The 26,209-nt window shown below is 61.5% G+C and overlaps 1 protein-coding gene across 4 annotated transcripts; it reads left to right on the forward strand.

Moving 5' to 3' along the window:
* PPM1F (protein phosphatase, Mg2+/Mn2+ dependent 1F) lies at positions 1–24,825 on the forward strand. Of its 4 annotated transcripts, none has more exons than XM_045535118.1 (9): positions 1–79; positions 4,915–4,999; positions 6,333–6,594; positions 11,544–11,683; positions 15,606–15,808; positions 16,315–16,503; positions 17,959–18,102; positions 20,318–20,411; positions 21,203–24,825. In XM_045535118.1, exons 3-9 carry the CDS (start codon positions 6,389–6,391, stop codon positions 21,580–21,582), a joined length of 1,356 nt encoding a protein of 451 aa, XP_045391074.1. In that variant the 5' UTR covers positions 1–79; positions 4,915–4,999; positions 6,333–6,388; the 3' UTR covers positions 21,583–24,825. The 4 variants fall into 4 exon arrangements, with proteins under 4 accessions (XP_045391074.1, XP_045391076.1, XP_045391073.1 ...); XM_045535117.1 differs by lacking the exon at positions 1–79 and adding an exon at positions 467–499; XM_045535119.1 differs by lacking the exon at positions 1–79 and adding an exon at positions 3,244–3,361.
* The last annotated feature ends 1,384 nt before the right edge of the window (positions 24,826–26,209 follow it).

The following is a 26,209-nucleotide window of genomic DNA, read 5'->3' on the forward strand; positions in this document are numbered from 1 at the left end:
GGCCTGCAGAAAGGACCCACCCTGCTGACACCTGGATCTTAGCCTATTGGGAGCGTGCAGACTTGCAACCTGCAGAACTGTAAGATAATAAATCCGTGTGGTTTTAAGCCTCTCACTTTGTGGAAACAGCCCCTAACAGTGTGGTGGGCCCTGGGCACTGTGCCTCCTGCCCTGGTGGATGGCCAGCCGTGCACCAGCTGTTGACAGTACAAGTTGCCTGACTTCTGGGTGCTGTGAAACAGGGATTGCTTTCCCCCCGGAGCCGCCCAGCCCTGGCTGGAGAAGCGAAGCACTGGCCGGCGGGCTCCGGAGCAGGTGCGGCGGGCCGTCCCCCTGGAACGAAGGGCCGCGGTCCCGGCCGCCAGGGGGCAGCGGAGGCCCCGCCCCGCCCCGCCCGGAGGCCCGACTGCGCCTGCGCGGAGCCCGCAGCGGCCGGGGACGGGAAGTGGGCGGGGCTGGCTGGAAGCAGCTCGCAGGGCGCGCGGCGGCGGGGTGGCAGGTGAGGCTCGTGGGGACCCGGGGTGAGGGAGCCCGGGGGGCGGGCTCGGGAGGCTGACCTGGCCGCGGTGAGGGTCAGGTCGGGGCCCAAGGCGCACGGGGGTGAAATGGGGCTGAGGAGCCGGAGGGGCGGAATGGGGGGGCTGGGGAGGCAGGGAGGGCGAGAGGAGGCTCAGATGGGGGGACCCGGGGTGTGCAGGGGTGGAGTAGGGGTTGTAAGAGTCGGGGGAGCAGCTAGGGACCTGAGGAACCCGAGGCAGGAACGGGGGGCCAGGGAACCAAGGGCCCAGAACTGGGGGTCCATTGGGTTGGCGGGGGTGTGGCCGAGACTAGGGCCGGGTGGGGCCCGAGGGCCTGAGACAGAATGGGGTGCTGAGAGGTGACGTGCCCCCATTTTCTGGAATCCTGCCCGTCCTCACCGCATCCTAGCCCCCGGGAGCATCTGGGCCAGGCCCACTGCCCTGGCCTCCACCCCACCAGCCCCTGCACCTTCAGGGGGTCACATCGTGGCCTGAGTGCCCCCCCGCTCCATGGGTTCCCAGGTGTATTGAAGAGTGAGCAGGGGATGTGAGATAGATAAGCCTCGGCCTCCGGCCCCACCACTGCAGCTGTGTGGCTGCAGGCAAGCCCCTTAGGCGTCTGTGCAGGAAGGAGAAATGGCACCTACAGTTGGGATTTCAGCACAGGGCCTGACACTGTTGGGCCCAGTGGATGGTGGTGGGCTCCTCTGAAGCCCAAAGCCTTCCACCCTGGGGGACTGAGTGGCACATGTCCTCATGGCATTCCCTGGGGCAAGGTCTGTGGGCCCAGCTGGGCCCGCACCATGGGGAATGGAATGTGAGGCCAGCTGGCACTCTGAGGCCATCTCCCGTCATTTCTGGCCTTTACGCCTGTTTCTGTCCTATAGTCAAATTTCACTCTTGCCCTCCTGCAGCTGGGGTAGAAGTGCCAAAGGCACTGCGTGTCTGTAGACCCCAGTTGAATCCTGCTTTGCCATTTCCTACCTGTGTGACCTTAGACCTTAGACACACAGGTGGGAAATGAGCCCAGAGCCTGCTTCGTAGTCTGCAGTGTGGCCTGACAGCACATACTGCTCTGCATAGTTGTAAGAGGTAAACAAAATGAATATCGCTTTGAAAGCTGTGAGCCTCCAGGCAAGTTCATTTGTGGAATTCCTTTGAGATAGCGCTTGAAGCCAACCCTGTTTTTAAGACCTGTCTCTGCCGCCCACTGTGCTCTGCAGATGGTGTAGCTTTCTCTTAAAAGGTGCCAGGCCTCAGCCCACTGCTGGTGACCCTTCCCTCTGCCATCACACTTGCTGTGCACAGAGGGCCAGGGTGGGCTCCGTGACCTCAGGGAGCTTACGCTCTCTCAAGAAAGTCAGGCCTGTGAGGAGACATGGTGGTTGCACAAACCCACGAATGTGTTTTGTGTTTCCTAGCACTGTACGCTTGAAAATGGCTAAAGGGATACCTATTATGTCACTTATGTTTTACTACAAAAAAAATTTATATAGGTAGGAAAAGATCTAGAAAGATTTATACCTAACTATTCCCAGTGGTTATTTATGAATAAAGAAGTAAGATTCTTCGTTGGTAGGAAAAAAATTTTAACAGTGAGTATGATACTTGCGTAACACTAATGATGCAGTTTCGTTTTATGAGGAAATTTGATTAGATTGCTATTTTTTTCATTGCCTGGGTTCTGAAGTTAAGACACAACAAATGTTTTGTCTATACCACCTGGAGAACTGCAGTTGTAACAACTATGTGTTAGTTGAGCTCATGAGTCAAAACTGGTACACTAGAGGAAAATAAATATTTCAAATGAAAAAAAGAAAACCTTTTACGAGTCAGGTGTTAGCAAAAGTGCCATAGATGCCGCAGCCACATGGAAGGCAGGTGATGGATCCACAGGTGGGAAGATTTCTGCAGAGCCTTGAAGGATCTGAGAGAGCTATGAGGGCAAAATGAAAGAGGGGCCGCATGAACCACAGCGTGGCCTGGCAGGGGAGCCGGGAGCCCGCAGTATTAGCTACTAGCGCAGGGCAAGGAGGGGAGGGGTCATCCTGGGGCAGTGGGCACAGGAATGAAAGGAGCCAGGGTGGGCCAGGGACAGGAGGGAGTCAGAAGGACTTTCCAGGATGTTGGTCACAGTTAGGGCCCAGGCAGATTGCCCAGCATGAATCCCACCAGGGACTTTGGGCGAGTCCCTTAGCCCTTCCTCTGCAGCCTGCTCTCTAGAGTGGGGACAACAGCAGGGTTGTTTGGGAGGTTAAAAGAGGAAGAGTGCTCAGAGCAGTGGCGGGTGGCAGCACCGTTAGTTCCACCCCTGCGGCTGCGCCTGGTGAGTTGTGCAGAGGCACCGAGCCGGGAGGAGCCCGCCTCGGGTCACGGTCGGGAGCCCGGCGTCCTCCCGTGCCCACCCCAGGCCCTTGATGACAACACAGACTTGTGCATGCGTCCCTCCATCCCTGAGCCCATCACTGCTGTGCACCAGTCGGGATACCCCTGTACTTCTCGTCCTTTCCCAGCTGCGCCTCCTCCCTGCAGCCCCGTGTGCGCTTGCCAGCCGGCCACCACATGCTTCCCAAGACCGTCTCCTCCAGATGATCCCGCAGGAACGCAAACCACAGCTCTGTCCCTTGCCTGCCGGGCATGCTCAGGGCTGCCTGTGGTTCCCCTTTGGATTAGGATTTCTCCCTCCCACCGTCCACGTGCTTTTCTCTCTTGCTTATGTCCATGTGGCACACATCAGATTCAGGAGTTTATTGGAAAAAAGGAAGGACGAGGAAGGAAGTTATTCCGTCCCTTACCCAGGGAAGGAAAGCTGTGTCCCGGTTTCTCTCCACCCCTTGCCTTAGGTAAGTGATGCAGAAATGAGCGTGCTCGGTCCCCAGCAGGCAGGATGGCTCTGGGCACTCTGCCCTTCTAGCAGGAGCGGGCAGTTGGCGCGGACTCTGAGAGTAAGCTGGCTCTTCCCCTCTGCAGACGCAGGCAGAGCCTGCACGCGAGCACCGTCAGGCCCGTGCGCTTTGCCCGCTCCAGGCCCTACGCCCTGTGTGGTGCCGATGCTGTCCAGGCCCTTGCCAGGCTCAGGGTGGTGGGCACAGGGCACGTGGCAGGGGCACGGGTCTGTAGTCCTTCAGTGCAGAGAGGAGGGGCTGCCAGCCCCCAGGGAGACAGGCAGGCTGGGGGGAGGGCTCCAGGCTCAGGAAAGAGCACCCCAAGGCCGGGCGGGAGGTGGGGAGGAGGCGCCTGCATTCCAGAGTGCTCAGCAGACACCACCAGCAAGTGGGGTTGACAGTGAAGGGTCTTGAATTCTGTGCTTGCAAGTGTGGCCTTATGCTGTGGGCCTGGGTTTCTTCCACTGGGGCCCTCTGGTATTCTTGGCGGTGAGCATGTCGTCCTTTCATTTGGATCCTAATCATAAATTTGCAGGAGCACATTTTGCATGGCCTGAGGTTTCTGTGCCTCCAAATCACTTAGAATGACAAGGGAGCCGGGCAGCATTTTCCAGAGCCCAGGCCCCAGGTGCTGGCACGTGCCTGGGGGCATCTTTGCAGGGACCACAGGTCTCCACCAGGAGCCCGAGGAAGTCAGAGCAGTTCACGGGCAGAGGAGGGGGGCTCAGCCTCTTTCTCTGCTCAAGGGTGTCTCAGCTTGCCGGGAAAGTCGTGCCATCTCCTTGTTTTCTCCTCACTCTGCTGGGCGCCTTGTCCGGCAAGCCCTGACCCCTCCCGGCCCTCCTTGTCACCCCGGCCCTGGCTCTGCACACTTCCCCTGGCACAGCCCTCCCCTTGTGGTCCCAATGGCAGTGTCCCTCCTGCTCTCGCCCAATTTGTCCTTCTTTTTTCACCTGATGCCTTTTGTAACCCAGGCTGCATTTTATTTACTTCTTGTGAGTAAATGTGAGGGATGACAATGAACTCAAGTCTATCCCCATGACCTTCCGTAACAAGTGCCCTGTGTCTGTTATTTCTATGCTACTGTATGTATCTGCTTAAACTAAATCAGCTTCCGACTGCTGTCTCTGCAAGACGACCTCCCTGTGCCCCTTGCACCAAATCCTCCATTGATGACTCATTTAACTCGGCGTGGAGACCCTTCCCCTCCCGCCCAGCCCCATCCTCCTTTGTGTTTTTTATCTTTGTGCTTCTAGAAGGCTTGTTCCAGGTTAGTAATTCTCAGCTCGGGCTTTTGTGGGCCATGAGCTCCCTTCATCCTTCACCTACAGACAGAGTCTGTGGGTCTTCTAAGACTGATGGTTCTGGAAGATTCTCCCTGTATCTCTGCTGGTCCTGCCCTCTGTCCTGCCCTGGAAGGCCTCTGGAAGCGGTTGGGCTGTGAGACTGCTCCCCCAATTCTCCCTCCTAGAACTTGGGGTCCTCCTGAGACTCATGTCCATCTGTCACAGGAAGAACCTCGTTTTAAACCTCCCTGGGTCGTAAGCGTGTGGGGCCCATTGCTGAAGAAATTCCCAGCCTGGGAGGAAGCTCGAGGTAGTGTCTCCGCGTGGGAGGGGTTGGAGGGGGAAGGCGGGAGAGAGAAGGGCATGCGCTGGGCAGGTGCTGGCAGGGAGGTGGTGCCCAGGTGCCCTCAGGTGTGCTTGGGTGCGTGTGGTAGGAAGGGGGACCTAGAGGTGACTCCCCTGGGGCAGTGGGAGGGAGCCGCTCCAGGGCTGCTTGTGTCGGGGACTGTGAGGGGCGCCAGGCTGGGGAGAGGGGCCGGGGCCAGCGGGCGGAGGCCGGGTGTGAGTGCAGGGAGTGGGGGTGCTTCTGCGCTAGCAGAGAAGCGGATTTGGAGGCCCCCTGGGAGGAGGGCCCCGGGCACCGCCTGCCTCTTTTGGGTGATAGAGGAACAAGGTGGGTGGTGACAGGCTTGGGGTTCAGAATCCCTCCTGGGCCCTGTCTTCCTTCCTGAGACCACGGGTGAGAGGCTGCCCCTCTCCAAGCTCAGTGTTCACATCTGTGAAATGGGGGACTCGTCCTGGCTCCCGGGTGTCAGGGGCAACGCGTGGGGCCTGGCAGCTGGGGCCCCCCACCGACCCCATCCCCTGTGGGGTTAGCGGCTTGGGACCATCCGCAGCACCTCCTTCCAGCCAGGGCTGAGCGGGCCTGAGCGTTGTAAGCGCATAACTCGCTCCTCCTATTAGCATTTAAGAGGCCTGACCCCATCCCCGAGCAGCTCCTGTCTGTCCCGGGCTGGCCTCTGCCTCTCTCCTTGCCACTCCTCGGGCGGCCTGCGTGGCCTCTGGGGAGCCCTTCCCGCCCACCCTCTGGTCTCTCCCAGACAGCTGTGGACCAGCCCCTCCTGCACGTTGGCCCTTCTCTTCCCTGCCCCAAGCCGCTGCTGTAGCCTGGACAGGTCCCTCCTCCCATCCGGTCACCACGTCCAGGCTCACAAACCTGGTGGCATCACCCTGTCACCTCAGCCCTCCTGGCTGCCCAGGGCCCAAGATCAGATGGGGCCTCTTCACCTGCCTCAGTGCCTGGCCCCAGTGTCCCTGTCCTGCCCACCTCTGGCCACACCGGCCACCCTCTGCCAGGAACACCTTCTCTGTCACATTCCCTGCAAGATGTGCACGCAGCTTCTGATCCTGATGCCATCTCCTGAGTCCACATCTCTGGGTGCCCACCTTTCCCCGCTTGGACCCTGGTCATGACAGCGGCCGGGGTTGTCACTCCACTGACTTGTGCCCTCTAAACCGTGAGGCTCAGAGCTGGGCGTAGCGCCTGCTGCACGATGCTTGCAGCGGGGAGTAGATCAGGACACCTGCTCCCCGCATTGCCGGCCCGTCGCCCCATGATTCCGCTGACTGGCATCTCTCCCCAGAGTGAAGATTGACGGGACCCTCAGCCAGGCCGCGAGCCCCCCGGGATGCTCCGGGAATGGCCTCTGGAGACCCACAGAAGGGCAGCCAGGTGGCCTGTGGTGCAGAGGAGACCCGGGGCTTCCTGGACGCGCTCCTGCGAGACTTCCCAGCCCCGCTGAGCCCGGAGAGCCCCGTGCCCTGGAAGGCCCCGGGGACGGTGCTCACCCAGGAAGAGGTGGCGGCCGAGCTGGCGGAGCTGGCGATGGGCTTCCTGGGCAGCAGGTAGGCCTGTGCGCCTGGGAGGGGGGCGGGAGCAAGGGGCGCAGCGTGTCTGCAGCTGCCGCTCCCTGCACACGTCCTAAGTCCCCGAGGGCGCTGTCCTGTGGTGTCTGGGGGCTGCGGTAGCAGAGGCCACTTGCAACTGCAGAAATGTGTTCTCTCACAGCTCTGGAAGCCTGAAGTCTGAGATCGGGTGGCAGCAGGGCCCCATGCTCTTAAAGCAAACAGAATCCGTTTGGGGCCGTCCTCTCAGCATCTGGTGCCGACCTCCTGGCAGGCCTTGGCTCGTGGACCCTTCCCTCCAGTCTCACCTCCGTCTCCCGTGGCCCCTCCCCACCCGTGTCCGTGTCGCTCCTACTCAGGCAGGGACACCAGCCACACTGGACTAGGCCCTCCCGCAGCGTGACCGCGTCTTAACCCAACTAGTTACGTTCACAAGGACTGTAATTCCAGATAAGGCCACATTGTGAGCCACTGGGGGTTGGGACTTCAGTGTATCTTTGGGGACACAATTTAACACACAACAGATGCTAAGTGGTAGGTCCTCTTTCTGTTCTGTGGGACGGACCAAGGCGGAGATCAGTGGGTTGAGACTGGACCAAGGCCTCGTGGTCAGGGCAGTGCTACCTAGACCCTGGCCACCACGATCCGAGAGGTAGCTGGTGCTGTCCCCGGCATACACAGGAAGGAAGCGGAAGTACGGAGAGGTGACACAACCAGCTTAGCAGATTTCGGGGCAGATAGAGTAGTTGTGTGCAGGCAGACTGTGAGGCTGTCTCCTAGGCTGACCTCCGAAGTCCCCTTGTCCAAAGACTCTGGCTGGGCCTTGTGGCCTTCCTCCCTTCATTTATTCCTTCATTCTGGAAGTATTTATCCCACGAAAGACAGTGAAAGACAAGGTCTCTTCTCTGGCCCTCTCTGCTCAGACAGCTGCAGGGTCTTGGGGTCAGGTTGCTCTGTCTGGCACAGGGGTGGCTCACAGGGGCAGGAGGGCTGGCAGGCCACTCCGCATCCCTCCAAACCTAGTCCCTTGCCATGTCTAGGATCCCTAGTCCCAACAAATCCCCTGAAGCCGTGACATGCCTTCGGCCATGGCTTCCCCCCAGCAGAGGCTCCATCTTCATGTCCCCTGAGCGGGAGCTTCCTGTGCCCTTGTGGCAGATCAGCTCCATCCCTGCACGTCCTGTGTTGGCCTGTTTGCCAGCACCCTGAAGCCCCAGTAGAGGCAACTCACCCTGCGCAGTGTGAGCGTGGGCAGTGGGTGTGCAGGGCCATGTCCACCTGGGCGTGGCATGTGCGAAGGATATTGTTGCCTTGTTGTGAGGAAACATTTTAAAGACAAGTGGGGTTGGGTGCAGTGGCTCACGCTTGTAATCCCAGGGCATTGGGCGGCTGAGCAGGAGGATTGCTTGAACCCAGGAGTTCTAGGCTGCAGTGAGCCACGATGACGCCACTGCTCTCCAGCCTGGGAGTAAGACCATATCTCTAAAAAAGTAAAAAAATAAAGACAGGTGACATAAAGTGAACTGGGCCCCAAGGGTGGAGCAGAGCACCCTGTTGGGGTCCTGCATGCAGGAGGGTGAGGGAGGCCCCGGGCGGAGCAGGCGGCGCTCACCAGGGAGCAGGGGTGCAGTGGAGGGAGCTCTGCAGCCAGGTCAGGCCTTCGTGGGGGTGACCAGGGGCGTCACCGCCCTGGGGGCTCAGGCGGCAGGGAGGAACGCCAGGCCCAGCAGGGCTGGTGCGCCTGGGCCCACCCGTGGGCAAGTGAGCAGACCCTCCTCGCACCCGGAACCCTGTTGGCTGTTGGTGGTCAGTGATGGGTGCGAGTGGGAGGGGCTGAGGCCAGGGGGCACCAGTTCCCTGCGGGCCTCCTTAGCCCCGGAACCCACCTTAACACGCCACAAATGTGTGATAAATTGTAGTATTTTAGGGTCTTAGATTTCCCAGCCATCTTAATGGATTTATTTTATTTTTGTTCTTTTCTAACATTTTCTTTCACATACAGACATGGTTGTTCACATGTGTGGTCATCACTTGGGGCCGGAACCTCATACGTTGTTCCACACCCACCTGTTCACATGCACACGTGCGCACACACACCCCACGCTCCACGCGCCACCCCCGCGCTCTGTTCCCTGTCCCCAGAGCCCAAGTTTGGGCGCTTGGGTATGAAGAGCCCCGAGGACAGTGGTCCGTGGGCCCCTTGCAGATTTTGCGTGGCATCCTTTCTGAGACTGTCCAGAGTCAGGTCACCCAGCTCCCGGGTGGGCTCCGTTGATGTCCTGTCTCCCCTCTTGCTGTTACATCTCTTGTGTCACATCTCTGGGTCCTCGAGCAGTGCATGCCTTAATCACTCTGTGATTATTTATTTAACACGTGTGGTTTTCATCTCTGCCACAGGACTGTAGACTCTGGTAACCCCCCAGGCAGGCAGGAGCAGCGTTTCTCGTTTCTCGTGTACCTGGGCCCTGCACAAGCCTCAGCCGTTCCCTGGAGCATCTTCTCTCCGTGTTTCAGGGCCCCACCCTGCAGGGACCAGGATTAGGGCTGACTTTGACGGGGCAGTGACTCAGGACTGAGGCTTCCAGAGCGTGTCCTCGGGTGGGGCCCATGGATGAGGTGGCAGTTGTGTCCAGGAAGGGGATGCTGGTGGCCCATGGCCAGGCATTGTCTGGGTCCCTACAGCCTGAAGCCACTTCCCTGCCCCCAGCAGCAGTGGCGGGTGGGCAGGAAGCCGAAACATGACCTCACCGGGACAGAGGGGAAACAGACGTCCCTTCTCCTGCCCTGCAAAAGGAAAAGCCAGCAGCTGGCAGGAAAGCCCCGAATAGCAGAGGGGCTCATTTTGCCTGTCTTGGCTGGTTGTTTTCAAAGGCAGTTTCAGAGGCTTCTCCCCTGAGTCACCCTCTCATTTTAAAATATCAGGAATTCATCCCAGTAGATTCCTAAGACCATTGGTAGACGCCTGGGATGCTCAGCCCCAGCAGGACATGACCCGTCACCTGGGCCATTGGAAGGTCCTCGCCCTCCTGTTAAAACCAGGAGTGTCAGCCCAGCAAAGATCATTTGGCTGCCCCCAGGCTGCCCCCCAGCCAGTGGGACAGGCACACAGGGTAAATGCATGTCGCCCAGCTTCCAGGGCCCCTGCTGGGTGGAGCTGCAGATTCCGGGGTCAGGATGCATCCCAGAGGCTGTACGGGCACCAGGAGGGGTGACCCTTTCCACCTGGGCTTCCCGCAGACATGTGAGAGCCAGGTCTGGAGCGGGGAATGGGCGTGGCAAGGTGCACGGTCACCCGACAGTCCTCCCCACTGCCCTTCTCAGCCACAGCTGGCTTCAGCGTCTCCATCCCCAAACTCCCTCCAGCCTCCCCCTCGGCTTCCTTCCGGACCGCCCACCTGCCAAAGGCCCAACTCAGGGCTGGCATTTCCTCCCCGCCGCGTGCTTTGGGCCTGTGGTGACCGCCCCCCACCCCACCCCACCCACGCCGCCTCCACTCCTCAGCTCTGTTTTCTGACATTCGGAGCCGGTGACCACGGCTCGCTTCCCAGAACTGCTCCTACATGGCCCCCAGGAGGCCACCCTTGGGGTTGTCCCCACTTCTCAGCCGCTCCCTGGCCCTCTTCCCAGGCGGGCGAGTTCCCGTGGGTCCCAGTCCCCCACCACCTTCACTCCAGAGCCGCATCTCCCACCAGACCACGTGCCACAGCCCCCAGGCCGCGGAGCCTCTGAGCAACCTGAGGCTCGCCCTGGACACGGAACCCCTCACCATCCTCTGCCCTGCCCGGCTCTGTCCCTGCTGGGGTAATTAATTGCACCACTGTCTTCTCTGTTGCATAAAACAGAAACTTTAACACTGTCCGTGTGCCTCCCTCCACCCAGCATCTGATGCCCCTCTTTCCCGTGTCCCTCCTCTGTCCTGTCCTGCCCATCACCATGGCCCTGCCCAGCTCAGGCCTCCACCTCTCTCCCCTGGACAGTTGTCACCACCTCCGCCAGCCACACCCTTCAGCCCACCCTCCACGCCAGGGTCAAAGATCCTGTCTTGCCATGTCCTTCTTCAAAGCAGACCGTAGTCCATGGCTCCCTGTTGCCACACAGCTTGGCCCACCCAGCCTGCAGCCCCCTGGCCCCAGCGCCCCCACAGCCCACCTGCCCAGGGACCCCGGGGCCGTGCACAGCGGCTCCGTCTGCCGCGTGCGCCCACGGGCTCATGCCCCAGGATCAGTTTCCTGTGGCCACCATATGAATGACCGGGCCGCTTGACCAACGGAAATCTATCGCCCACAGTTCTGGAGACAAGAAGTCTGTGATTGGGGTGTTGGCATGTCTGGCTCCTTCTGGTGGTTTGTGGGCCATCTTTGCTTGGCCTTCCTTGGCTTTTAGGCTCACCCAGGTCTCTGCCTCACGTTCACACGGCTTTCTCCCCGTGTATGTGTCTGTGTCCAAATTTCCACTTTTTTATAAAGACACCAGTCATATGAGAAGGGGCCCACCCCTCTCCAATATGACCTCATCTTAACTCATTGTATCTGCAATGATCGTATTTCCAAATAGGGCCCATTCTGAGGTACTGGTTGTTAGCGCTTCAGCATATGAATTTTGGGGACACAGTTTGACCCATAACACACCTCCCAACCCTCGGGGGTCCACAGCTGGCGTGGGTATCTCCCCCCGCCCTGGGGCATGTGGACCAGGAGCTGTCACCAGCCCGGCTGCCAGGCAGGTTGCTCAGCCCCTGAGGCTGAGGATGCAGTTCTCTGGGACAGCCCCCGCCCCACCACCCCAGTCCGGCCCCAATGGAGGGTGTTGCGTGTCTGTGTCAGTGAGTTGTGTGAGCGTCCAGTCCCAGCTCCCCGAGGACAGAGGCCGCCCTGCTCATGTGGCCCCGCACGTGTGGGCTGGCGGGCAGGGCAGGGCGCTGGGCCTCACTTCTCCTTTCTCGTTCCTAGGAATGCTCCTCCGCCCCTCGCTGCATCCTTGGCCCACGCGGCGGTCTCCCAGCTGCTACAGACGGACCTTTCGGAATTTAGGAAGTTGCCCAGGCAGGAGGAGGAAGAGGAGGAGGAGGAGGAGGAGGCCCCTGTGACTTGTGAGTTCTCTTTCCTCTGAGGTGGCCCGGGGCTGCTTAGCGGGTGGCACAGGGTGATGTTGTGGGGAGCACAGTGCTGGGCCGAGGGGTGGGCCCTGGGGCACAGGCTCAGGACAGGGCAGCGCGTGAGACGGGTCTGGGGGTGCCAGGCGCCCTCCTGCGTCCACGCTCACTGGGGTTTCAGAGCAGCCCAGGAAACGAAGGCTGCTTGCCCTGTTTCGCACATGAGGAAACCAGAGAGGCTAACTCACGGTCGGTGGCCAAGTTCAAATGCATCGCCGTTCCACCTCGCTCACGCGCCCAGGCGGCCCCGACTGAGTCAGCAGGCCAGCAAGTCAGTGGGTTCACGGCGTGGCCTCGTTGTCCAGACGGGAGAAAACATCAGCGCTCAGGCCCCTGCCCCCACTGGCCCGAGTCGGGGCCCTGTTGTGTGGAGTCGCTCTGTGAGCCCCGTGGCGGCACCGATGACAGCTCCTCTGTCACCCTGCTCCTGGCCAGAGGGACCCAGCACCGGGGAAGGAGTGTTGAGAGGCCTGCAGAACCCTCTAACAGAGAATCTAATCATAAAACAGCAGGGCATGACTTGCTTTCATCTTACTGATGATTCCTTTTTATTGTGTTTTGCCAAAGTGTTGGTTTGTGTTGGACCACAAGTCCAGGGGGTGAGAGTCGCAGGCTGCAGGGCGAGGGGGACCCTGAGGGTGGGAGTGCCCGGCCAAGAGCCCCCGACAGGCACCCCGGCCACGCGGTCGGTGGGTTCTTTCCCTGGACAGTTCCCGTCTGACCGTTTACTCTAAAAGTAGGTGGGGCGCGGGCAGGGAGGGAAAGTGAGGAGCAAAGCCTGCGGCGTCAGCAGGTGCCAGGCCGTTCTCCTTGCTCTGGTCCCCTGCCCACCCACCCTGGGAACACAGCCTGGGGGACAGCTGTCTGCAGTGACAGGCAGCCATTGTTCTCCGCAGAGCCAGCAGGCGTCCAGCCGGTGGCAGCTGCTGCCCCTGGGCTGTGGCTCTGCAGCCACACAAAGGGAGCACCCCCACCGCCCAGCCCGCTGGCTTCTCCGCCCATCCAGTGTCGCCTGCTGGCGGGAAGGAGAACTGCCGCGGCTGGTGCCAGCCGGGCCCTACACTTGTGAGCCTGCACCCCCCTCTGTCCTCTGTCGTCAAGCGCCTCCCGTGCCGGCCTGGGCTAGCAGCCTGGATCACAGCCTCCCTGTCAGCATAGTCAACACAGGGCAAGGGCAGGGATAGTGAGAGTCACCACGACAGGGCAGAGATGTGGCTGAACCCCCCTGTGCTACCAGCCGGCCCCTCCTTGGTGATAGTGATTGGAGCAGCTCCCATGGGCACCAGGGCTGCAGTCTCGCCTCGGGCGTCTGTGGGCTGGCACCCCGCCTTGGCGGTGCCCTCTGCCTGGGCAGAGTCGAGCCTAAGCGGGCTGGTGGAGTAGCAGCAACGCGGCCTGAGGCAAGAGCGCGAGAGGCAGCAGCGCGGGCGCCTCCCTGCAGGTCTCAGGCCTGGGAAGCGCCAGGAGCCTGAGGTCTCCAGCGGGAGCGGAGCGGAGCCTGTGGCACAGCTGTGCACAGAGGAGAGGAAGAGGAGGGCAGGAGAGGCAGCACCATGAGGACTGGGCGTCCCCGCTGGTTGGCAGGGTGTGTATGTTGCTATGTAACAAAGTTCCCCAAACCTACTAGCGTAAAACAAAGGCACGGGTCAGACGCACGCGGAGCTGCCGGCCCTGAGCTGGACCACCCGGCATCCGTTCTCGGGCCCCTCCTGCACCCACAGTCCCACAGTCTGGCCCTGCCAGGCCCCAGGTTCTTGCCAAGTGCTTGAATGGGCCCTTGTGCTGGGTGTGGTGGCAGCAGCCAGCTCTAGACACCCCACCCCGCCGTGATTCGTGGATTCCCTGTGGCTACCTTCCTGCCGCCTCCCGTGCACACAGACCCCGGGCTCATGGCTCTTCCCAGGTGGTGTCCCCTCCGGCCTCAGCCGGGCTCCTTTTCTGCACAGCCACCACCACTGGGCAGGGGCTCTTCCTTCCCTCTATTCCCCATGTCCTTCAGGTGTGGCCCTGGACACTTGGGTTCTGCCCTGTTTTCAGTCACTTGACCCTGAGCCCCTCAGGTGATGGTCTCTGTGGGTGTGGAAGTCGGGAGCAGCTTAGCTGGGGGGTTCTGGCTCAGGGCCTCGCACAAAGTTGTGCTCACCTGGCGCCAGCTCGCCGCAGGAGCCGCTTCTGAGGTGCTGCGGACACTCAGCTGCTGGCGGGAGGTGTCACGTCCTTCCCAGGCTGCCTGTGCATCCTCCCAGCACAGAGCTGCTCTCCCTCGGGTCCAGCGAGCAGAGAGCGCAGCGGAAGCCTCAGCCCCTCCCACTGTGCAGTGTGAAGCCACAGGGGTTGCTTCCACGCTGCTGTGTTCGTCACACGCAGCTCACCACGTCCCACACTCATGGGGGCCCTGAGCGCCCCCTCTCGGAAGGAGGCGTATGAAAGAACTTACGAACATTAAAGCCATCACACGGGGCTGGCACTTGCCATGGAACCTGGGAAGTGTTAGAAAGTGTGCCGAGGGGACACGTCACCCCTGGAACTGCCACCGCAGACCCCACTGCTGACATGTTGGTCGCATGCTGTTCTTGCCTTTTTTACCCCTCTGGGCCCAAGTGGTTTTTCACGTGCTTGTGATTAAACTGTATGTGTTACTTTCTGTCCTCCTGTTTGCACTTAATATCGTGATATAAGCATTTTACATGCTTGTAAACTTGGTAAAAGTCCATTTTTGTCCTGCCTTTTTGTTTTTTTTCAATTAGAGGTTTTATATTGAGATAATCTTTGCTGCACATGCAGGCATAAGAAAGAAGGTGAAGAGGCTGGACGCGGTGGCTCACGTCTGTAATCCCAGCCCTCTGGGAGACTGAGGCGGGAGGATAGCTCGAGGTCAGGAGTTCAAGACCAGCCTGAGCGAGAGCAAGATCCCTGTCTCTACTAAAAATAGAAAAATTAGCTGGGCATGGTGGCACATGCCTGTAGTCCCAGCTACTCGGGAGGCTGAGGCAGGAGGGTCACTTGAGCCCAGGAGTCTGAGGCTGCTGCCAGCTGTGGTGATGCCACGGCACTCCAAAGTGGGTGACAGGGTGAGACCCCATCTCTAAAAAAACAAAACACACAAACAAAAAACTCCACAAAGAGTCCTTATAAATGTGTCACTTTGGGAGATTTGCTTTCTTTACCCAAATAATCCTCTGGAGCCAAAACCAGGCTGGAGCTGATTCCTTGCTCTGCTGAGGAGTGTTCCAAGGTACGGGGGGACCACAGTTTGCGGAGCCACTCGCACGGTGAAGGACGTTGGGGCTGAGTCCAGATCGTGGCTATTACAGACAAAGCTGCCGTGAACATGTGCAAGTTTCTGTGTGAGCGTAGTCTTCATTTTTCTGGGATAAGTGTCTAGGAGCGCAATTACTGGGTCGTGTGGTAGTTGCATGTTTAGTTGTGGAAGTCATTTTTAATAGCAGCTTAATTCATCGTCAAGGGAATAGACCATAATTTACTTCTCATTCCTCTGTCATTGGATATAGATTATTTCTGATTAATGGGCAATTTAAAATGATTCTATACTTTGTCCCGAAAGTATTTTTTTATTTTCGATGATTCCTTAGAGTGGGTTCCCATGAGTGGTGCTGCCCCACCGTGGGGCGGGTGCCTTCCGGGACATATTGCCACACCAGACATTTCTGATTATGATGACAGGCTCTGCCGTGCGTAGCTTGTTCGGTTGCTGTGCGCAGAATGCACGTGGAGGGGACGGCCGTGGCGCCTGTGCCGCCTGGGGAGCTGAGGCTGCCTGGGCAGCAGGGCAGGGCAGCGGGAGCCTCAGCTGGCTGGGAGGCCGCTTCCCTGACCCTCCCTCCGTTGCGCCCACCAGTGCTGGATGCCCAAGGCCTGGCACGGAGTTTCTTTAACCTGCTCTGGGAAGTCGCCAGCCAGTGGCAGAAGCAGGTGCCACCTACTGCCGGGACCCCGCAGCGGCAATGGCTGGTGTCTATCCACGCCATCCGGAACACTCGCCGCAAGATGGAGGACCGGCACGTGGCCCTTCCTGCCTTCAACCAGCTCTTCGGCTTGTCCGTGAGTGTTCCCCTGCAGGGCCGGGGACAGCTTTCAGAGGGCCGGAGCAGGGGCTGGGAGCCCCGGGCACCACGGACAGCTGCCTGCCGAGGCCCAGGCCAGAGACACTCGTCAGCCGCCCTCTCAGGGCTGAGGTGCAGGCAGCTCTCCAAGCCCTTCCCAGGGGGTCTGGGAGGCCCAGGGGGCCGCAACTCACTGTCCAGCGCGAAGTTCACCCCAAGGCCAGGATTGCAGAGCTCTGCTTGGCCTCCGGCACTGGGAGCCACCTGGGGCACCTCCCCTCGTTTTATGCTGGTAGCAACCGGGCTCAGATGGTGACTGCGGCTCCCGAGGGCCTCCTCTTCCAAGTCTCCCCGCTCACCGTGCAGGCGCCAGGCTGCCCCTGCTGGCGAAGGCCCTGCCGATTCTTCTAGACCTTTCCTCGCCCAGGGCCCGGGCCCCACCCCTCGCAGGAGTGGCCGGTGTGAGGCCAGCAGGCCTGTGACTCCCACCACCTTCCCCGGCAGGACCCTGTGGACCGCGCCTACTTTGCCGTGTTTGACGGTCACGGAGGGGTGGACGCCGCGAGGTACGCCGCTGTCCACGTGCACGCCAACGCCGCCCGCCAGCCGGGGCTGCCCACGGACCCCGAGGGAGCGCTCAGGGACGCCTTCCGGCTCACCGACCAGATGTTTCTCAGGAAAGCCAAGCGCGAGGTGAGAACCGGCAGCCGGGCCTCGGGTGCAGTCTGGAGGCCGGTGGGGAGTCCCAGCCTCTGCCGAGGGAGGGACACCCAAGCGCTTGTCGCTGCCAGGAGGTCCTCCCTGGGCACTGCTGGAGAGCACGCCGATGCCTTCTCACAGTAAGGGGGCTCGTTCTCGTGGGAACGGAACTGGCACAAAGCTTGCCCCGATCCCCCGTGCTGGGCCCCTCGGCCACACGGACCTGCCCCGCTGCCGAGGGTCTGTGGGCCGTGTGGGGAAGGACAGCCTGTTTTAAAACGTGCCTGGATTTTGTTTTAATTGGGTATGGCAAAGTGACAGACACAGAGACCAGTGCCTTGGAGGAAGAGTTTATTACTTACAGTTCCAAAGAGGAGGGGCATGTCACGCCACACCACGCAGGGCCACCAGGGAAGCTCCAGCGTTGGGCAGGAGTGAGAGGGCAGAGGGGGAAGCTTGGCCGGAGCCTTCCCTGTTCCCCCACACTCACCTCTGGGGTTAGCCGGCCCTGGGGGGGCCGTCTCCACGTCAGCAAGGTCCCGGGATCCGGAAGCATCATGAAGTACAGGAAGTGAAAACACGATCCGTGTGCCGCCCACTTCCACCTGCTCTTCTAGGCGGGGTCCCAGCAGGCCGCTGGTGTCTGCTGGGAACGTTCTTTCCTCGGGGTTTGTAGCCACGTGTAGGGATGAGGCCTTTGTCTCTGAAAGAAGGAAGAACACAGACACGACAGCCCCTTCCCCTGTGAGCTTCCCCTCTGAACCCACCTGCAGAGTTTCCCAGGCTCTTCCTGGCAGCCCTTTGAGGTGGAGACCAGTATTGTGCCCATTTTAGACATTGGGAAACTGAGGCTCTGATTGCTTGAAAGACCTGCCCCAGTGGGAGACGTGCGCCATCGTCGCGCCCTGAGCACAGACCTTCATGGAAACCGGCAGAACCAGACTTTGCATCTCAGCTGAAACCACGCGGTGTCCCCAGCTCTACGGGGGAGCCCAGCGCAAGGCTGACACCCGGGAGGTGACAGGGCTGCCTCCGAAGCAGGGGTTTGGTTTAGTTGTTATTTTCCTTAAACAGCTTTGTCGGCTGTCACTGACGTGCAGTAAGCCGTGCGCACTCCAAGTGTGCGATTCATGCAGCACGTGCACCTGTCCTCCCTCACCACAGTGACGGGCACGTTCATCACCCTGCCCTTTGTCGGCCTTTGCCCCCTCCGCAGACAGCCGCTCGCCTGCCTCCTGGCCCCCAGGCCAGCTGCGTTTCCCAGAGCCCGCTGTGAGCGGGACGCTATGGGACGTGCTCTCCTGTCGCGTGGCACAGTCAGCACCAGATTCTTGCCGTTGCGCGGCTCGGGTTCAGTGGCCTGTGTTGCCGAGGTGGTTCGGCCTGGCTTGTGCCTGCGGAGGGGGCACCCGGCCCTGCCTCACACCGCGTGGGCCCCTCTCCCCACAGCGCCTGCAGAGCGGCACCACAGGCGTGTGCGCGCTCATCGCGGGAACAGCCCTGCACGTCGCCTGGCTCGGGGACTCCCAGGTCATCCTGGTGCAGCAGGGACAGGTGTTGAAGCTGATGGAGCCACACAGACCCGAGCGACAGGTAAGAGGCTCCCTCTGTCCAAGCCCAGGAAGTTCCCAGGCCCCGCCATGCTGGGCCCCCCGGGGACCCAGTCTGGGCACCTCGGGACGTGCTAACCCTGGCACCCTCCCGAGGGAGGGCTCCCCTGCCTATGTGAGTGGCCAGAGGGGCTCAAGTGAGTCCTTCTGAGAGCTCTGTGGGGTCACTCGGCCCAGTGCAGAGTTCTGGCAGGCACGCGGCAGGGAGTGGCCGACCACGGGCCGTGGGCGGGGGGCCCTGGGAGGAGGTGACACTGCATGGGGCTGGAAGGAGTGGGGCTTGGGGCTGCGCCGGCACCCTGGGTCCCTGCAGGACCAGGGCAGAGGGCAGGCTGGCGGCGAGGGGGCCTGCTTCAGCACGTCTGGGACCCGGAGCCCAGGCAGCCTGCACAGAGGGGTTGGCCCAGCCCACCCAGCACAGGGCCCTGGGCTCGTGGTGGGAGTGGGGGCCGCAGCTCCCATGGCCCCATGTCCTCCCGCCCTCCAGCTCAGCCCCGTCCCCATGGCCATCTCCCACAGGGGGCCGAGGCTTCTGGAAGGCAGGTTCGGAACTCCGGAGAGCCCGATTCCCTGGCTGCAAGGGGAGACCCCACCCCAAGGGGGCATGTGGGTGGGTCCCTTCGCTCGGTGCTGCGCCGCCCCTCGGGCAAAGGTGGGTGGGTGTGGGCTGCGCACCACACCTCAAGGGGCCCCCGGGAAGCAGCTGGCAGTGCGTCCTCCAGTCACCGCCCACTCTCCCGCCTGGCAGGCCCTGAGCGCTGGGGGTGGGCGGGCGTGTGTGGGAGACGGAAGCGGAGAAAGGCTCACGATTCTCGACTGCGTCCTCCCACGGCGTGGGCTGGGTGCCCTCGTGCTCACAGCCCGTCCCCAGGGGAGCCTCCGCGGGCTTGGGGGGGCTGCGCCCATCTGCAGTGCCTTGCGGATCTGTGGGCGTTCCCACACGTGTGGACACGTGTGTGAACACACGTGTGTAGTGTGTGTTCATCGCCCACTTCCTCTCCCGCCCTCTGCTCAGCCCGCTCCCCCCACTCCTGCCCGGTCCCTTTGACTTTCTCAGACCACGGGGAGGGGGTCTCAGACCCAGAGGAGCCTTCCAGGCCCCCTGGTCCTGCCTCCTTTACAGGAAGTCCCCAGCTCAGCTCAGACAGGTGACAGCTTGTAGTGACAGGGATGCCCGGCCCACCAGGCAGGGGTCCGGTTGCTGCACAGGCCCACGCAGCGGGCGCTCGGGGGGCAGGGGCTCCCGCAAACCCACGTGTCCCCACTGCGACACCCTCTGCCGGGGACCACACAGGAAGGCCTGGTCCTTGGTGCCAGCATCTGGGGGAAGGCCCCGTCCCTCGGGCCCCCAGAAGTGGGTCTGCATCCCCCCTGGGGAGGGGACCAGGCTGCCGTCCCAGTCTGTCCAAGGGACACTGTCTCCTGGGGCATCAGGTTTCCCGCCCAGCTGCTGTGGCATCCCAGGGCCCAGAAGGGCTGGAGCTGCTGTGGCATCCCAGGGCCCAGAAGGGCTGGAGCTGCTGTCGCTCTGGGCGTTTGTGGGGTCAGGGTTACCCGACAGGTGAGGTGGGGATAAAGGACGCCCTCCGTCCCCAGCATCCGTGAGGTGCCTGGCCCCCCTGGCCTCCCGGGCGCACTCCCGGCCTGCGGGCAGCAGGCTCGTGTCTGGGAAGCTGCTCCTCCTGGGGAACTGATAGGACAAAGCGGTTTCCAGAGGGGCCTGTGGCTGGACCGAGCCTCCGTCCTGTCCTCTGGGAGGTCAGGCCTGGAGCACCGTGGTCCCCTGGCCAGCAGAGGCCGTGCCTGGAGCTGAGCCCGGGACAAGGACTAAACAGGCACAGGCTGCTGTCAGCACCCTGCCGTGTGGTCACATATGTCACACGCTTCATCTTGTTGCCCCAGCAGCTTCCAGGGTAGGGACATGTCCCCAAGTTAAAGGCAAAGAAGCTGAGGGACCCGTCGCCTGCGTCTGGGGCTCGTGTCCGTCGCTCGGCAACCTCGAGTGGCCCATCTGCGTAGCTGTTCCTGCGACTGAAGGGCGCTTGGGCTATTTATAATTTCTCACTGTTTTCAATGACGCCTCATTTGAGCGCATCGCTGAACCTCCTGACTTCGTTCAGGTGCTGCGGCTTCGCGTGCCGGCTTAGAAAGCTCGGCCCCCGCTCACCGAGACCCCAACCCTGGCTGTCTCCCTGCAGGACGAGAAGGCACGCATCGAGGCGCTGGGTGGCTTTGTGTCGCACGTGGACTGCTGGAGAGTCAATGGGACGCTGGCCGTGTCCAGAGCCATCGGTGAGGGCCGAGGAGGGGCTCGGGCAGGGCGCGGCCGCCGGCAGCCCAGGCCTCGGGACCATGGCCCCCAGTCGCCGGGGGTTCGGGGTGGCGGTGTGAGGCGCTGAGAAGGGTTTGCCCTTACTGGCGTGACGTCGTCTGTCGTACTGTGAGGGGAATGGGACGGATTCAGAGACTGCAGCTGCGAGCACCTGAGACCTTTCTTCTCACACAGACAATTGCAGTTTAAGTTATTCCGTGTAATCTAGTAGGAAACCCTCGGCTAGCTCTCCTCTGTGCTAGAAGAAAAGTCTTAAATATTCCATAAATGAGGTTTATCCTTGTCTCTCCTACATTCATGCGGGTGGGAAAAAAATTTTTGGAAAAAAAACAGCGGCCCCTCCCCCCAGGTCCCACGTCCCCAGGTCTCGGCAACCACACCGCCCGCCTCCCGCCCCAGCCGGGTGCCTGGGACTTCGCATCTGTCCCTCTGACCCCCCTGAACTGAAATATTCTGTCCTTCTCGGCAAATGTGGCGCCATCATTGTGGCCGTCTTCGCCCTGCTCCTGGCTTTGGGTCTGTGGGACATGCCAGGGCAGCGCTGGGGGCGCTCACAGGCTGCAGTCGGGGGCTTCTGGGCAGTTGCGTGAGGGGGCGACAGACCCCGCGAGAACAGGGTGGCCTCTGTACCCGCAGGGCGTGGGGGGCTGTCGGGGCAGGGGGTGACCGGTGGTGGGTGGGGCCTGGGCGGACGGGGAGGAAGCGGCTGCCACGGGGGTCCCCTCACCGAGGCTCTTCTCTCCATGCCCAGGGGACGTCTTCCAGAAGCCCTACGTGTCCGGGGAGGCGGATGTGGCCTCCCGGGAGCTGACGGGCTCCGAGGACTACCTGTTGCTCGCCTGTGACGGCTTCTTCGATTTCGTCCCCCACCAGGAAGTCGCGGGCCTCGTGTGGAGCCACCTGGTTAGGCAGCAGGGCAGCGGGCTCCATGTCGCCGAGGAGCTGGTGGCCGAGGCCCGGGAGCGGGGCTCCCACGACAACATCACGGTCATGGTGGTCTTCCTCAGGGACCCCCGAGAGCTGCTGGAGGGTGGGGTCCAGGGCCCAGGGGACTCCCAGGCAGATGGGAGGAGCCGCGACTTGCCCTCTGGCCTCTCAGAGCCCCAGCCCGAGGCTCCAGGGAGAAGCTAGGTGGTGCCGGCCCCTGCCCGGCGCCTCCTCCCGCCCTTGCGACTCTGCCCCTCGGAGCATGGAGCGCAGTGGCAGGGGCGGCCGCCCACACAGCGCTTCCCCGGCACCCAGGAGCGCTGGAGGGGCTCGCCACGGCCCGTGCCGGCAGCTGCAGAACTGCTCTGGCAGAAGGAAGCCGAGGGAGACCTCACCAAAGAGAAAGTGACCCAGGAAAGGGACAGGCTCCTGCTCCTGGCTCCCACTGGGCCAGGGGTGGGACCAGAGGCCACAGGGGCCCGGGCAGGAGCCAAAGCAAAGACACTGGTGTGTGGTGGGGCAGCGCGGTCGCGGGGTGGGACCCTCGAGCAGAGCCAGGAGCTGCAGACTTCTTCGAGCGTGTCCTGGGGCCGGGCGCACAGGCAGGGTGTCCGGCCTGGTCTTCTCCTCGCTGGGGCGGGCCGGGAGGGTCGGTGCTGACAGGTCCGCCGGCAGGTCCTGGGTGGCCGCCCCGGCTTCCCCGACTCCCCGAGAGGAGAGAGCAGCCCCGCCGGAGAGGGGGTGCCAGGTCTGCGGCGGCCGCCCCGCTCCTGGGCGACTCTGGCCACTCTCTTCCCTCGGGCACCGGGAGGTGAAGCTCAGAACGGACGTCTCACACGTGTCTTTTGTTTGTGTGTTTGGTTTTTTTCCAGGGAAAAGTCGAATTCAGAAGCAGTATTTCAGGTTTTATCAGTGCCATGGTGACCTGTTGTGTCATCTAATTTAAGCAGAGCTTAGTGTTTATTTTATTCCTTAGCAGACTTAAGTATTTACTTTTTTTTTAAAGCTATTTTTCGAGGAAACCTTTTTTGCAGTATTACTGAATTTATTTTCTGAATCAGGATTGGAACAGAAACTTTTCCAGGTGGTGTTAATAAGCCACTCAAGTGCCTTAAACAGCTTTAGACGAGGCCAGAGCTGCTGTGCCTGCCGTGGGTTCCGATGGGCGAGTCGAAGTCTTTACAAAAGCAGGATTTGTTTTCTTGGGGAGGCGTGATTTTGGCTGGAATCTTTCTGGAAGAGTTCTTTCTGCCTCTTGGTGATGCAGAGTGCCCAGGGGCGTGGCTGAGGAGCCTGCGGGAGCTGCAGCTGCTGGGTGGCAGTGCCTGGGCCCCACAGCAGGGCTCCGGGCACCTGGGGTGACTGTCACCCGTCCGCCGCCACACCCAGCCCCGGGCCCTGGCTGGAGCCCAGGCGGCAAGACCTTGCAGATTGACTGGAATGTCCCCCAACGTCTTGTGTATTTGTAATCAGACTGGTCTCATGGGGAAAGACGCTTAATTAAGAGGCTCTGGCAAGCCCAGCAGCAGCCTGTGTGTCTCTGGCCTTGTCTGGAGGCAGCAGGGGTGCTGCTGGGAGTCTGACGGCACCAGCCACACCCCTGTCTCACCCGTGGCCGGCGGCCTCCCTGCCTTGCTCTGCCCTGTGGCCTGAACAGCTCGTTCCCTGGCGCACCCTGGGGAGGCGGGGCTGACACGCAACCACGCATGGGTGCCTCGGGGGCTCACAGAGCATGTGCAAAGCCAAGAGTGGCAGGGCTGGGCGCGGGCGCCAGGCGGAGGACAGGGACACAGGTCGGCCAGCGCAGGAGGTCCCCGGGGAACAGCGTTGGAAGGGCTGAGCCACGGGTAGGGCTGCTTTGGGCAGAGGTTCAAGGTCTCCTGATAAAAAGCATCTTAAACACAGTCATTGTCATTCAGAGAACAGTTGGCCCCCAGCAATGACCAGGTGTTGCTTGGCTTAACTTGAAGGCCCTCTGCCTCCTGGGGGCCAGAAACCAGGGCTCCTGGTGCCCTCTCGGCACAGGACTGCCAGCCTGTCCTGCCCTCGGGCATGACCTTGACAGAGGAAGCGAGCTATTGGCTTCTGTTTTTGTGGGTTTTTTTTTTTTTGCTAATCTTATTCTGTTCGTGGCTGCCAAGAGTGGAGCTTCACTCCGTGGAGGTTTGGGTCACTCCGTTTGGCTATGTGGCTCCCCCTGGCCAGAGCCCTACCAGGAGATCCCCCCAGGCCTGTCTGAGCGCCTCCCCTGACCCCTGCGCCAGGCGGCATGGGGCCAGCCGTGCCCCTGCCTGGCAGAGGTCTGGCAGCCAGCATCGGGGGCTGCTCTGCCCTGGCTCTCCCCCTGTGCAAGGCTGGCCTTGTGCCAGCTCCTAGGCGCAGGGGAGGGCTCTTCCGTCTTGACGAGGGCTGGACTGGGAGTCACCAGGCGCCTTCAGCTCCGAGACTCCTGGGCCACCTCCTCTTCAGGCCGCGGTCCCACAGGGAGCCCTAGCCAGGGACACTGGTCTGGAAATCTTAATTTCTTTCTCAAGCCCTAGCTTGGCCACTTGTTTATTGTATGAGCTTAGCAAGTCATTGCACCTCCCCAGGCCTCAGTTTCCCTTTTGTAAGGCGCAGGGGTTGTGCTGAGTCTGCAGGGGAGATGCTGCCAGAGCCCAGGGCCCCTCCCCCACCGCCAGCGGGGAGGGGTGATTAAGTATTATTACTGTCTATTCTTAAAAATTAAGTGGGTTGGAAAAGACTGGAGCTCCAGTTGCCAGCGCCTTATATGGAATGCAAGACCTGCACTGGAGCCCTGCTTTACAGGTAGGGCGGCCGGCTGTGGGGGCGGGAGGTGCTCCAGCCTCAGAATAGGAAATGGGTGTGTTCTAGGGGGCAAGGGACACGGTGTGGCATCAGGGCCCCAGGACCCATGGGAGAAACACAGGCTCTCTGAGGTCTCGGGTCAGCCTTGAGCCAGCCCTTGCCCTTGGCCGCAACCGTGTTCGGCCTCCCCGGGCCAGCACGGTCCCAGCCCTCACCCTCCCCTGCGCCGTGAGCCCTGCCGGGTGCCGGCTACCTCAGCAATGTCCCCAGGGCTGGGAGGACGGCCCTGGCTGTCCCCAGGCCTGGCCCTGCCCCAGCTGAATGGAAGCTGGGTGGGCCTGTGTGAAGGAAGCTGAGTGTTGGTTCGATTCTCTGCAGCACGAGGGGGCAGCCCCCGGGGTCCTGCGCTGTCGGCCCAGGCTCCACGGCTCTGCCAAACGCACCAAGCTTTGCCATCACATGCCGTGCCGGCCTTGCCAAGGGCTTATCTGCACAGCCCAGTGCGCTTCCTGGGACCCATGTTCTACGACAGGGTGACTGTCTCCCCTGTTCTTAGGGCCGAGTCCCAGGAGGAAGGGGCCAGAAGGGTGTTCTCCCGGGGCCCCCTGTGCAGAAGTGTCAATAAACCACGAGTTCTGATCTCTGTCTCCTGGGTCCTGCTTGCCTCTCACCACTGAGCATCTGGGCCCCTTGGGGGCGCAGGGTGTGTTTGGAAGCTGCTGAGGTGTTGGGGACCGTCCACACATCTTGCAAAGCGAGTCCATGAATTCTGGAGAGAGCCCTGCCGGCCCCCAGCCCCTCGGGTCCCGCCAGCCCAGCCTGATTGTCATCCCTGACACCCGAGCCGCCCCTGCTCACACAAGGAGGGTGACGGGAGCGAGATCGGGCCTCTTGGACCTCAGTTGACACTGGGGAACTGCAGGAGCACCTGGAGGCCCCTCACTCAGCCGGAGCCTGGACTGCCCGGGGGCTCCCTGCTGAGGGTGGAGCCCCTCCCGGCACGGCACTCAGACGGGCCACCATTCGTGCCCTCCTGATGCTGCCCAGGAATTCTGGTTAGGAAACAAGTGCTAAGTGTTTCTTTTGCCCCTGGCTCCTGTCACCCGTGCTGTCCTCATACTCGTGGCCTGCCTGGCACTCTGCCCATCCTGCAAGAAAAATAGAAAACTTAGCCGGGCATGATGGCTCACCCCTGTAGTCCCAGCCACTCAGGAGATGGGGCAGGAGGATGGCTTGAGCCCAGGAATTCGAGGTTGCAGTGAGCTGTGGTCACACCATGGTACCCAAGCCTAGGCGACAGAGCAAGACCCTGTCTCTAAAAAAAAATGCTTTTACCGGAAGATGCAGGGCAGTCAGCCGGCAGCAGAAGGCAGGGTGACTTGGTGGACTGGGAGTGGCGACGGTGGCTCCACTGAGTGGGAGGGCACGGCCTGGGCCACCCCAGCCCCACGGTGGGCTCCAGTGGGGGTCAGGCTCACCATTCCTGGAGAAAGGCCCAGAGCCTGGGGGTCCCTTTGTGGCCAGAAGGGACTGGCCCCTCACGGCTGCCTGGACAGGCATCAGGACCCTGCCTCGGGCGCACCGCATATGGCAGGGTGTAAGGGAGGCCCTGTAGGGCCCAGCCACCCACCTGCCTCACTTTCTACCACACCTGTGACCCCAACAGTGACCTCCAGCCCAGACCTCTGTCACCTCGCCCACCCCAACATCGGCTGGCAGCCGAACTGAGGGCCTTGGCCCCGGCACTGTGGCCCCGGCACTGTGGCTGGTCGTTTAGCAGCGGGGACACCCAGGAGGGCTGGTCCTCGAGCCCCCGTGTGGGGCACTCGTGCCCAGCGCACACAAAACCACTCTTTGAGACCCGCCTCAGCCTTCTCAAGGTCCTCAGGGGTCTGTACTCTGTCATTTCAAGTCCACGTGGCTCTGAGAAGCAGCCAGTCTCGAGACTCACTTGTCCACTCCTGTAGTGGACATTAGCCTGGCATTTGTCACACTGTTCTAGGCTGGGATGAGGGGTGACAAA

Source organism: Lemur catta, chromosome 21 (assembly GCF_020740605.2).
Source record: "Lemur catta isolate mLemCat1 chromosome 21, mLemCat1.pri, whole genome shotgun sequence".
Classification (NCBI taxonomy): Eukaryota; Metazoa; Chordata; class Mammalia; order Primates; family Lemuridae; genus Lemur; species Lemur catta.

Coding starts and splice junctions, on each gene's coding strand:
- PPM1F (XM_045535118.1), top strand. CDS start 6,389: ATGGCCTCTGGAGACCCACAGAAGGGCAGCCAGGTGGCCTGTGGTGCA. Junction 11,684..15,605: donor GGAGGAGGCCCCTGTGACTT/GTGAGTTCTCTT, acceptor TGCGCCCACCAG/TGCTGGATGCCCAAGGCCTG. Junction 20,412..21,202: donor GGCCGTGTCCAGAGCCATCG/GTGAGGGCCGAG, acceptor CTCCATGCCCAG/GGGACGTCTTCCAGAAGCCC.